The sequence below is a fragment of the Lepidochelys kempii genome, chromosome 18 (genome assembly GCF_965140285.1).
Source record: "Lepidochelys kempii isolate rLepKem1 chromosome 18, rLepKem1.hap1, whole genome shotgun sequence".
Classification (NCBI taxonomy): domain Eukaryota; kingdom Metazoa; phylum Chordata; order Testudines; family Cheloniidae; genus Lepidochelys; species Lepidochelys kempii.
The window spans coordinates 20,182,247-20,195,328 of NC_136397.1; the positions used below are offsets into that span (position 1 = coordinate 20,182,247).

The 13,082-nt window shown below is 48.8% G+C and overlaps 1 protein-coding gene across 1 annotated transcript; it reads left to right on the forward strand.

Moving 5' to 3' along the window:
- The first annotated feature begins 1,176 nt into the window (after window positions 1-1,176).
- PRXL2B (peroxiredoxin like 2B) lies at window positions 1,177-12,877 on the forward strand. Its single transcript, XM_073316635.1, has 7 exons — window positions 1,177-1,366; window positions 2,982-3,186; window positions 5,373-5,424; window positions 6,247-6,310; window positions 6,905-6,980; window positions 10,489-10,607; window positions 12,704-12,877. Exons 1-7 carry the CDS (start codon window positions 1,304-1,306, stop codon window positions 12,728-12,730), a joined length of 606 nt encoding a protein of 201 aa, XP_073172736.1. The 5' UTR covers window positions 1,177-1,303; the 3' UTR covers window positions 12,731-12,877.
- The last annotated feature ends 205 nt before the right edge of the window (window positions 12,878-13,082 follow it).

A 13,082-nucleotide genomic window follows, 5' to 3' on the forward strand; every position in this document is an offset into this window, starting at 1 on the left:
AATTACTGTACTGCTATTCAGCACTGCCCTTCTGAGCAGCAATTTGTCTCACTGTCGCTCTAGTGATCTTCACAGAGGGAGAAATATCCTTTTGACTCAGAAGTTATTTGGTGGTTAACTCCAGGAAGCATAGTTTCCAGGAAGGAGTTTCCTGAGCTTTATCTAACTCCTCCTCCTCCCCTCCCCTCCCCGCACGCATACAAATTTCCAGCGGGCACAGACGGGTTAAACTTCTAACCAAGCCCTGAATGATCTGCAGGATAAAGTGCAAGCGCGCACTGATTTTTAATAACCGTGCTCAGGATTTAACCACTCTGTGTGTTGCTATTTCTGTACCCCAGGTATTGCACAGACCCCTTCATGCAACCTTACGATGCCTTTGCATCATCTCACCCTTGCTCTGGACGGGTTCACTTCTGGCCCCTCTCATTACACACACCCTTCCATGCAAATGCTTTGCAAAACTTTCTACCTCTTAACTCTTGCACACCCTCATTTCAGTCCCCTGTAGATTTTGCACAAATCCTTCTACAACTACCTTCTGCATGATTAGGCACGACAGGCTTATTTCCTTTTTCCAGAGGTGCTGTGCAGAACCCCGTAGCCAGTGCAGTCTGTATCATTGCCAGTCTCCTGCATCCCTCTGAGGACAGGACAAGAAGCAATGGGCTTAAATTGCAGCCAGGGCGGTTTTGGTTGGACATTAGGAAAAACTTGCTAAGTGTCAGAGTGGTGAAGCACTGGAATAAATTGCCCAGGGAGGCGGTGGAATCTCCATCACTGGGGATTTTTAAGAGCAGGTTGGACAAACACCTGTCAGGGATGGTCTAGACAATACTCAGTCCTGCCTTGAGTGCAGGGGACTGGACTAGATGACCGCTCCAGGTGCCTTCCAGGTCTATGGTTCTGTGATCCCGCTTCCCCCATAGGACATGGCACAGCTCAGCCTCTGTGCAACCTCTGCAAGTATTTCTCCATTCGCCCCTTCGTCCAGTCACCCCAGCCATGCATTGCACAAGCCCCCTGGGCCTTTCCCTCCCTGCAAACGCTCCCTGCCCTGCTAATCTCCGCACCCCCTTTCCTCTCCCCAGCCCTGCCCCGCCCCTTGAGGCAGACCCGCTCTAGCCCCGCCCGTCCGGCCCCGGGAGGCGCTGATTGGCTGGTAGCTCCTGCCTCGCGAGGAGAAGGGCGTGGCCCCCTGCCGGCCGGGTCACGCGTGTGCCCGGCCCAGCAGCTGATCGCTGCCGGGCGGGCGCTATAAGGAGGCCCGCGGGCAGCAGGGGCGTCACGGGCGCAGCTGACCATGGCCGCGGTGGATCTCGCCAAAGTGGGAGCCGACACGCTGAAGCACGCAGTGAGCGGGCAGGTGAGCGGGGCTGGGGCTGGGGCTGTCGTGGGTGGGGGCGCCCCACGGGTGGAGGGCGTACGCACCTCTCCCGGCCCCGGGGAGCCCGGCTGGGGGGAGAGGGGTCCCCAGGAAGCGAGCTTGGGGCTGGACCCTGAGCTAGCACTGCCGGGGGGCGAGGGGTTTGCCCCGGGTCGGGGTCAGTCCAGCCGGTCTCCTTCCCGCTGCCAGCCGTCTCTTGTCCTCACTGCCGTGTCTAAAACGTGTTTAAAACCCCTTTGAACTGGGGGGGGGCGAGAGAGACAGACACCCCGCGAAAATGTTTCCTAATCGGTTATGGAAATGCTGCTTGTTTCTTGATCACCCTAGACACGTCTTAATGAGCATGGGCCTACTAAACCCAGGGTTGTGAGTTCAATCCTTGAGGGCCATTTAGGGATCTGGGGCAAAATTGGGGATTGGCCCTGCTTTGAGAAGGGGGTTGGACTAGATGACCTCCTGAGGTCCCTTCCAATCCTGATATTCTGTGATTCTAAATCTCTTTGCTACCATGTTGCTGTGGTTGGTGGCGTGTTTTGTTTATTTGTCTGCACAGGCCACAACCATCTTAATTAATTCTCAGCCAGCTGTACCTTGCTTTGGCCTACTTTAAAACTAGACTGATGAGTAGCAAATGCAGCAGGGAGTTTAGCAGGGCCATGATGTTGATCATGTGTCCCTCATAAACCTCAGCAGGTTCTGTTAAATGCCCTCTTTGATGGTGGGTGGTTCTTGTTTTGTTTTTCAGACTCCTAATAATAATTAATATAACAATAATCTCCTTCTACCTCAAGTGGAAGGGACACAAGTCAGTGTAATAATAACACTTCCTGTCTAAAAAAGAAAAAGCTTGCCTTATCCTAGTAGTGATCATCCCCCAAACTCTGTTTTTAACCTGTTAGAGATAAACCTCATCAGTTTATCTGCTACTGGCCAGATTTTCAAAAGAGCTCAGTTCTCATTTAGCCCCACAATATAGGCTCTGTTATCTGCAATGCCTAGCTCCCACAGTGCTGGGGGCTGTGTATGCTTGACCATCGGGCCTCTCCTGTATAGGCCTTGTCAAGGTTTCCTGTGCATAGTCAGGTTTCAGAGTAGCAGCCGTGTTAGTCTGTAGTTGCAAAACGAAAAGTAGGACTTGTGGCACCTTAGAGACTAACCAATTTATTTGAGCATAAGCTTTTGTGAGCTACAGCTCACTTCATGAGCGAATGCATCTGACGAAGTGAGCTGTAGCTCACGAAAGCTTATGCTCAAATAAATTGGTTAGTCTCTAGGGTGCCACAAGTCCTCCTTTTCTTTTTGTGCATTGTCAATTTCCTCAGTGAGGGCTTTTCACACCATGTTTCTCTGCTCCACTTCTCTCTAAAACCAGACAACGTGGCTGTAAACCACAAAGTGGGGACAGAGCTAACGATCCCTCTAATACTGTACCTGGAAACTCCTGCTAACTATTCAAACAAACAGCCTGGAGAGTTTGCCAATGGACGATGGCCCTTGAATTTGATGAGGTTGCTATAACCTGTAAGTTCTGCAACCAGTATTAGGATGCTTTCCTGGTGCTGGCTCTGTGGCTACTGGTAATGCCTCTCTGTAGGTGGTGGAGCTGCGGGCCCTGTGGAGGGACCAGCCATGTGTGGTGCTCTTCCTGCGGCGGTTTGGCTGCCAGGTTTGCCGCTGGATTGCCAAGGAGACCAGCAAACTGAAAGACCTGCTGGACAGTCACAACGTCCGCCTGATCGGTGTCGGGCCAGAGAGCATAGGCCTGCAGGAGTTCATCGATGGGAACTACTTCAAAGGAGGTAGGACTACTGTCTGGGAACTTCCACCTCCAAGAGTTTCTGAGCTCTCCTGTCTCTCACCTGGGGAAGTGCGGCTCCCAGCTCATAGAGCAAGGTACAGGAGCCTTTATTCATCCCCATGCTCGTGCAAAACCGGGAGTGCAGAGACTCAGAGTTCAAGGCCAAAAGGGGTGACCAAATCACCTAGCCTGCCCTCCTGGGTGTGTCATAGGCCACCCAGCACCTGCACACTAAACCCAGCAACTGAAATTAGACCCCCAAGCCTTACAGCCCCTGGGAGACTCTGCTATTATGTGTCACAGGCAGAGAATAGGAGGGACTGAGGCTCATTAAGGCCTGAGCTTCCTGCAATGGCGGGGAAGTGGTTAAGTGAGAGGCGGTGTTGTTGGAGCCGTGCTGGTCCCAGGATATTGGAGAGACCTGGCGGGTGAGGGAATACCTTTTATTAGACCCACTTCTGTTGGTGAGAGAGACGAGTGCTCAAGCTCCCCAGAGTCGTCTTCAGGTCTGGGGCCCCTACTCTGTGTCACAGCTAAAGTCCAGATCAAACAGATAATTTACCATAATCTCAGGTTTCAGAGTAACAGCCGTGTTAGTCTGTGTTCGCAAAAAGAAAAGGAGGACTTGTGGCACCTTAGAGACTAACCAATTTATTTGAGCATGAGCTTTCGTGAGCTACAGCTCATGCTCAAATAAATTGGTTAGTCTCTAAGGTGCCACAAGTCCTCCTTTTCTTTTTACCATAATCTGTATCTCTCTGCAAACGTTACTAGACCATGCCTCCTTATCCTGGGGCTGCCCTAACTGTGCTGAGCTCCTTGTCAGCTGGAGAATAGCCAGAGTGCAGGCCTGCCCTGAGCACAACCTCTTCTGCCCAGATGTGCTGCCCTCGGCTGATTCTGTGCCAGATGGGGACCCCCCCATAGCAGGGCATGGGGGGGGGGGAGACGGGACTTTTAGTAGTGGTGGGTTGTGTAACAAGGTGGCTATAGGACCACCATGAACTGACAGAAGAGAGCTTAAAATGGGACTCCCAACAAGCTGAAGGCAGAGCTGGGACTAGCCCCATGGAGTTCTGACTAGGTAATACCCCCCCCGCACCCTTTCCATGCTAGAATTGTTCTTGTATTTCATTCCTGTGTATGCTGGGCAGTTGTGAGGTGAAGGACGTGAACAAGGGGTAGTTAGTGCTTCATGGCTTCAGCAGGCTTGGCTTAAGCGGCTGCTTGGAAGGTTAAATTCCACTTGCACAACCAGGTGGAGGAGACCTGTGTATTGCTGGCAGTCTCAGCAGAGAGGCCAAGGACATGATGGCCATGGAGTCTGCCCTGCCCCTGGGCATATCCTCTAGAACCAGCCCCAGCCCGACTGGAAGGGCTGCATGGGGAAGCCTGCTGTACATGCTCTGTGGATAACGTCAGCTTCTTGCACTGCCCAGCAAATGCCTTTCTCCAGCCTCTAAAATCGGGACTGACAGTCCAGACTTCAGAGCTGAGCATCTTTGCTAGCTTGCTAACTTGTACTAGGGCCAGCTGGGTGCAGTGCTGGGACCAGGATCTGGGGGTTGGGAAGGTGGCTTAAAGTCACTTGCTTGTCTCTGGCTGCATGTTACCCATTGCCTCCCACCCACTGATTACCTGTATCTGCAGATCTGGCCCACTCTTGACTAGCTCTTCAGAACCTGATTTCCTGCCTGAGCTCCACCACACTTCTGAGTGCTCCTCTTACCCCTGCCCTGTCCATGCCCCCAAATGTGCCTGCCTTCATGCCAAGCCATTGAGCCAGTCTCCTGAGTAACATTCATGCCACACCCTTCTTCAGCATAAAACTCTGCTATGGATCCTCCTGCAACGCCGCTGATGGCCTGTAGACACTACAGGGGTGTGTGCCTGGCAGCACGTGCATTGGTGAAGTGTCTGGAGTGCTTGCAGGGAAGCTCTCTTCTGTGGATTATAGGCATGGGGGGGGAGGGCAACAACTAGGTTTGAGGCAATATCTTGCTGGATGATAAAGCTATTTTGTGAGCTTGCTCTAGAGATGAGTCATGTTTTGACTATGAGCTGCTTGGCTGGCTGTCTGTCTGCTACTGAAATTATTTTCTTTTTGGCAGACTGGCATAAAACACATACTGCTGAGACAGCACATCTACCCTGGCTGTGTTAACCTCCCCTTTTTCCCCTCCCCAGAACTCTATCTTGATGAGACTAAGCAGTGCTACAATGACCTGGGTTTCAAAAGGTGAGTGGCCCCTATTGACTACTTGTCCCTAGTCTAAGAGAACCTCTGCCCTGAATCAAAGCGATTTGAAGGGATGTAGCTAAGATGGCTGGGGCCCGTTGTAGCAGAAGGCAGCACCCCCTCCTCAGAGTGAAAAGACTGTTTTGCCCCAGTGTCGTTCTAATGGTCTCCGACTCCCGTGGGAAGGGCTGCCACATGGCAAACTGCAAGGCTCCCTCAGTACAAACCCACCTGGGGCTCCACCTCTTGCCTGTCGCTTTGTTACCCTGGTGATCATTAATGTTTAAGTCTCTGTACTTGGTTCGAGACCTAGGCAAACACACAAGGCTTGGATCAAAACTAAAAGCCTAGGCATACCAGTGAGATCCCGAACGGAGTGGCTTCTGGCTAGCTAGTGCCAGTGTGCTGGAACTCCCGAACCACAGGGATCACTGGTGGTGCTTAGGGTGCTCATTACAATGAGTCAAATTCAGCTTTCTCCTTTTTCCTCCCCTGGCTGCAGCCCCCTCACCCGGGGTGGCAGGGCTTGGGCTGCGGCCCCCTCTGCCTCCGTGCCCACTCCTGCTGCCCGTGGGGTCATGTAGTTTTGTTGTCCGAAGGGGGCTGCAGTACAATGAATTTGAGAACCCCTGGCTAATGTGACTGTTCAATAGCAAGCTGCATGTAATGAGTGCTGATCTCTCTGAGAGTTTAATTATTGGGATCAAATTCTCAGCTGGTGTAAACTGGTGCAGCTCCACTGACTAAGCTGAATTAGAGTAGAAGAGGATGGGGCCCCTCAACCTTTCAGATGGCCAACATATCCTTTCTTCCCCCCCCCAGGTACAATGCCTTGAGTATAGTTCCTGCTGCTCTGGGGAAACCAGTTCGAGAAGTTGTCACGAAGGTGAGATCCTAGATAGTAGGAAATGCACCCTCTAAAGCAGTGGTTCTCAACCGGGGTATGTGTACCTCTGGGGGTACTCAGAGGTCTTCCAGGGGGTACATCAGCTCCTCTAGATATTGGTCTAGTTTTACAACAGGCTACATAAAAAGCACCAGCAAAGTCAGTAGAAACTAAAATTTCATACAGACAATGACTTGTTTATACAGCTCTATAGACTGTACACTGAAATGCAAGTACAATATTTATATTCCAATTGATATATTTTATAACTATATGGTGAGAGCACACAACTTGTCAGCAATAGTGTGGCTATGACACTGTTGTATTTGTCTGATTTCGTAAGCAAGTAGTTTTTAAGTGAGGAGGTGAAGCTTGGGGGTACATCTGAAAGGGGTACAGTAGTCTGGAAAGGTTGAGAAGCACTGTTCTAAAGGCCAGGCCTGACCAGACTTGTGCATTTGCATGACTTCAATGGGTGCATCTGGACTCCTTTTGTCGCACTGGCTTGAGTGGGTTTAGAGAGGCCCTGAGCATCCTCAAGAGAAGGCCTTTGTATCACATTTGCAATGGACTTGGGCTTTATTTTTCCCTCAGGCAAATGCAGACGGCATCCAAGGCAACTTCAGTGGTGACCTCTTGCAGAGTGGAGGAACAATAATAGTTAGTCAAGGTAAATAAATGCAAATCCATTTGTCAAAACTACCAGATAACTGGCCGTAGCTGGTGAAGGACACATTTCTAGATGACCTGTTTGGAGCAATTTGGCTGATCGAAGAGCCTATGCCTGGAGAAGGCTTTAGAAGCTATCACACTGAAATCCTGCCTCAAGAAGGCAAGACAACTGGGTTGAGGGTAGGGAGGATTCGCAGCTAACTAGCAGAGTGGGGTGGTGGGGAAACCTGACAAAGGGAAAACTGCTAGGCAAGCATCTGAGATCTGTTTGCTGTATCAGTTGGTCACGAATGGATGCCATCCTTTCAAATGCTCTGCTTAATGGAGTCTTTCATGGTATTTGTTTAATTCACTTTCTCAGACCCTGGAAAAAGCGTGGGGTTTTTTAGTTGTTACTACTGCCTACAAACTAAGATCCACCTTTGAGCAGGCACTGCTTGGCAGGTCCATGGCCTGCATAGTGGGTCAGGCATCTGCCTTCAGTTGTACTTAAAAGTATGCAGTTAACAAGAGTATACAAGGGCTCTGTCTGGGAGGGAAATCTCTTCTGGCTGAAACTTGGTACCTCGCAAATAGTGGAGTTAATGCAGAGCCCTGGCCCATCTGTGCAATGGGAGCTGTCCATGCTGTGGGGTCTTAGCTGAACATGCTCAAGCCTGTTTTGAGATCTGACCCACCCCCAATCAGCCTAGCTTTCCTCTGGCTACAGCCCTCTCTTAGGGCTGTTTTAAGCCCTTCAAGGCGTGGTGGGGTGACCACCCCGCCATACTAGAGAATACATCTTCTCTGTCCCCATCCATTCATGACTGCATAGGCTGCCTCAGACAAAGAGGTTTGATTTCTGTTTTTTCCCAATCCCACAATCTGCTCTTTTTTTTCTAGCCTCATGACCAAGCAGTTGCACGTTAGTTGTCCTATCTGGAGATGTCAACTTGATGCCAAAGTTGTCTGCCTCACATTCTCTTATAATTCCTCTTAATTCTATTCTCTTTTATGCCTCTCTAGTCTATGTGGAACACAGGGCTTTCACCACTGCCTGTCTTTGCTAGTCTTCTGTTGTAGTCTTTGCTTCTCTCCAGTTCATTTTGATAGCTTTCAGTTTTGTTACTACTGTGCTTTTCCACCTCATCGCCTCTTGCTCAGGGGGTTTTAGTCAAACACCTGTCTTATGTTGTCCAGGTCTTTCCTCCATGCATGTCCCAGCCATCTCCATTTTCATTTTGTAAATTCCTCTTTTCTGTTTCTCTTTTGTCCTCCTTGAGAGTTCTTCTTTGTGATTTTTTTTTTCTGGCCATCTGATATTGAGAATTTGTCTAAGGCAGCTGATAACAAAAACTTGAAGTTTAGATAGTAAGGTCTTAAGTCTCCAAGTTTAGTGCCCTATAGTAAAACTGACTTTACAATGATGTTAAATATTCAAATTTAGTTTGGGTGGCAAGATTTTTGTTTCTCGATCAGCTTTAGTGTTACAAAGGTATGCCTGGCTTTCACTATTCTGGCTTTAATGTCTTCATCTGCTCCACCTGTTGTGCTTACAATGCTGCCAAGATATGTGAAATGTCAGACCTCTGTCAGGCCCAGAAAACTTCCTAAAATGTTTTTATAGCATGGATAGAAACTTCTTTCCTGGGTATCTGGCTGATGAATCTTGCCCATATGCTCAGGGTTTAGCTGATTGCCATATTTGGGGTCAGGAAGGAATTTTCCTCCAGGGCAGATTGGAAGAGGCCCTGGAGGTTTTTCGTCTTCCTCTGTAGCATGGGGCATGCATCACTTGCTGGAGGATTCTCTGCTCCTTGAAGACTTTAAACCATAATTTGAGGACTTCAATAGCTCAGACTTAGGTGAGAGGTTTCTCACAGGAGTGGATGGTGAGATTCTGTGGCCTGCGTTGTGCAGGAGGTCAGACTAGATCATAATGGTCCCTTCTGACCTTAATATCTATGAATCTGTCATCGTTTTTTCTCTAATGCTGCATTCTGCAGTTTTTAGAAGTTGGGTCCAGCTCTTACCAGCAGGTGGCAGTATGGTAGAAAACATTGTCTAAACAGGTTTCAGAGTAACAGCTGTGTTAGTCTGTATTTGCAAGAAGAAAAGGGGTACTTGTGGCACCTTTGAGACTAACCAATTTATTTGAGCATGAGCTTTCGTGAGCTACAGCTCACTTCATCGGATGCATACTGTGGAAAGTTTAGAAGATATTATACACACACAAAGCATGAAACAATACCTCCTCCCACCCCACTCTCCTGCTGGTAATAGCTTATCTAAAGTGATCACTCTCCTTACAATGTGTATGATAATCAAGTTGGGCCATTTCCAGCACAAATCCAGGTTATCATACACATTGTAAGGAGAGTGATCACTTTAGATAAGCTATTACCAGCAGGAGAGTGGGGTGGGAGGAGGTATTGTTTCATGCTTTGTGTGTGTATAATATCTTCTAAACTTTCCACAGTATGCATCCGATGAAGTGAGCTGTAGCTCACAAAAGCTCATGCTCAAATTGGTTAGTCTCTAAGGTGCCACAAGTCCTCCTTTTTCTTATTGTCTAAACACTCTTCTGAAAACAATTTAACAAAACACCAACTCACTAGCTAAAATGCCACCTCTTCTACAGTAAACAGAGAAACTTTGTGGCTAACATGATGTTTAGATGCTAGAGTGTAAAGCAATAGGAAATCCGGAGTGCACCTGTCCCAGCTGGATGTGTAGAATGTCTGAGCACAGTACATGCTGCTTCCCCTTTAATAAAATAGCCCTCTACGAAGTCGGAGTTCTAGCTTGAGTCTCAAGTCACACAAGGGTCAGACGGCTCTCCATTCTGCATGACTTCTCAAAGGGGAGCTGGCAAACACTTGTGACAAACGCAGCCTGTATTTATCGTTTGCCAACCCGGTAGTGATGCTAGGTTATGTAATTGTTGGAAACCTCAGTGTTCCTACAGGCTTTAGGAAAAGCCCCATGCTACCCTAGAACTGCTGCACCTGGAATTCACGTGAGAGTGTGGGTCAGCTGGCAGACAAAGGGCTCGTACACACTAGTGCTCTACTTTGGTATAACTTAAGTTGTTCAGAGGTGCTCCCTGAGTGATGTAAATTACACTGACCTAGCCCTGTCTACACCAGCGCTTATGTTGGCAGGCGAGCGTCTACCACTGGCATAACTACCGTTGCTCAGGGAGGTGGAGTGAGTAATTTGAGGGGAGAGCGCTCTCCCGTCAGCATAGAGAGTCTGCTGCTGTAGCAATTCCAGTGTAGACCCAGCCCTGAGACTGAAGGCTTGAATGGGGCATGGAGGGCAACCTGATCTCTCACCCCTAAAGTGTTTTCCAGTCTGTGGTTCACTCTCTCTCATTGGGGTGCATGTGAGCTGTTCCAGTTTTGATGTGGATGGGGCTGGCTGTCAATCAGTGATCCCTTATTAAAGGCTACATACATTTTGCTGCCTTGCTGACCAATGCTTGTCATTTGTAATGTCCTTAAATACATCCTGTCCTTTTTCAGGTGGAGAGAAATTGCTCCTGCACTTCATACAGGATTCACCTGGTGACTATGTTCCCTTGGAAACAATTGTCAAAAGCCTTGGGATCTCAGCAAGTGTTAAAGAAGGCGTGAAACCTCAGGTAAGAGCTGTTTCCTCTAATGATGGAAACTGAGCTAACATTTTAAAAATAAAGGAACCTGCTGGAGCCAGCTCACTCTAAATCTTACCTAGCTCTAGTTAAAATAGAGCACTATACCAACAACAAACCAAGCTTGTCTTGAGCTTTCAAAAAGGGGACTCAGTCCTTATGAACCTTTTCCCTCTTAGAGCTGGGTGAGGCTAGAGCCTGGGACTCCTGGCTCCCAGTACCTTCTTCCTCCTAGAACTCCCCTGCTGCAGTCCTGAGCCAAGTGTCTCCTCCCACTCTTAAATCTGCTAGAGGCTCCAGCCATCCTCCTGCTGGTACCTGGGGTTTTCAGAACCCAAAACAGTGGTACCTTCACTGTTTCACTCCAGGCAGTATCAGGAATAAATCCATGGGCACACAGCAATTTCTGTCTGACAAAATGATACAAGTAAGCGTGCTCTTATTTAAAACTACAATTAATTCAATATTAAGCCCACACAGCCATAAGCAATAAGTTTTAGGACATTCTGGATAGTGACCCCACAGTGTGAGATGGTTTTGAGTAATCACCAGCTCGATTTCCAGAGGCCTCTTTCTACCCAGTTTATGGGGCGTTTAGATGTCAGCTCCTTTTCCAAAGAAAAGCTTCCCTCGCACTGCTCAGTTATTTTTATAGGTAATGTTAATAAAACACACAACCTATAGTGACTTTTAGTGGGTCAGCAGTCTAACCTTTACTGGATTACCAATTTTCACACACCAAAGGGAAAACCATGGTAACTATGCCAGCTTTCCCTTTGCTGGTTTTGTGTGAGGGGAAAACCTTCTAGCAGGGATGTGGCCAGGACAGGGAGATTCCCATCAGCTTGCTAATAAAGAGGATTAGCAAATCACTGGGCACTCTTAAGGCTAATGGGCTTCGGGAACAGAGCACAGTGTAATGCATTTTGCCTCTTCCTAAACTGTCCCCAGGATTTCTGTAGCATTAGCTCAAATAGCCCCTTACAGCTGAGGTTTGTAGGTGCCACTAACTCTTGCTGAGCGTCCAAGACTTCCAAAGAAATCAGGCTTTCCCACGTGTGTGGTAGAACAGTTAGTGACCCTGTGTGGGTAGGAGAGGAACAGACCAGTCCACTTTAGTGCCTTCCCCCCAAGACTCTCCAGTATACATGACTGACCACTTAGTCACCCAGTGCCCTCCAACAAATTAGTCTCATTAAGGTTAATGGTGGCAGCCTCAATGATGCCTACGGTGGTTCCAATTACCAGAGGAAGCAGCTTTTAGATGAGCAGAGCCAGAAATAGGCCTGAAAAGGGAGGTGGCGTGACTAAGCCCAGCCAGTCCTCTACCCTTCCTTTGAAATCCCTAAATACTTGGTTATGCTGGCACAGACTCGCTCTCAGATGGAAAGATGCCCCTGTAAGTGGGAGGCTTCATAAACATGTATGGGAAAAATCAAGCCATAACATCCATGTGCTGTGGTGACTGGGAACAAACCCCTCCCTGGTGTGTGTTAATTATCACTCCTAACAGCAATTCTGGCACCTGCCTCTTCTCACCCCCCTGCTCCTCCTCCATGCCACCAAACAGCTGATAGTGGCAAGCAGGAGGCACTGCGGGGGGGGGGGGGGCACAAGCTGATTGGAGGGGGGTGCTGGGGGTGTGTGCAGCAGCCACTCGACGCCTATGCCTAGAGCCCTGCAGCCCTTTTAAATCTCCTGGGCAATTGTCCCCTTTGCCCCAAAGGCAGCCATCATTGCTGCATATGGAAGTGCACAGCTTGAGGGCCTTTGTGCTTCAAGGGAGAAGGAAAGCTGCCCAGGAAGGGTGGATTTGGGTTTGTTTGACCAGGTGGAGGAAGCATGGCTTTTGAGGTGTGGCAGGTTGGGTTCAGAAGTGGGTTCCAGGCACAGGTGCCTTTATGGAGGCCATAAGATGAAGCAGGGGTCTAACCTAGTGGTTTAGAGAAGCTAGAAGAAAAGGGGGACAAGGGTAGAGAAGTAAAAGGAGCCAGTCTTGTGTAGGGCTTCCTAGGTGTCTTCCCTGTCCCACCTCCCCTTGGGCTTGAGGGAGCAACTTTGCTAACCCAATGACTGTCTCTCTACAGTGCGATGAAGAGGCCTGTACCAGATGATGGAGAGAAGCAGGGAATTTCTTTAAGCAAGAAAGAAGCCAGTGTGGTGACCTTCATAGCTGCTGTAATCTCACCTCACTGTATCTATATTCATACTTTTGTATAATGGCCAAATCACTGAAGTCTGAATAAATGCTCTAAAGCAGAGTGCTGTGCCAGACTGTCTTGGACAAGCATAACAAAGCTTTCCCTATTGCTCAACCTTGTAACCAATAGCAGCTAATATGGTGGCTTTCCCATGGGATCATTTTGATCAGGTGACCAGTAGGTGGGACCAAGAGTATCAGCTGAGGATTTTGAAACAAGGAGAACCTGCCTTGCTTTGTGGCCAGTGCTAATAGTTTTGTAGGCT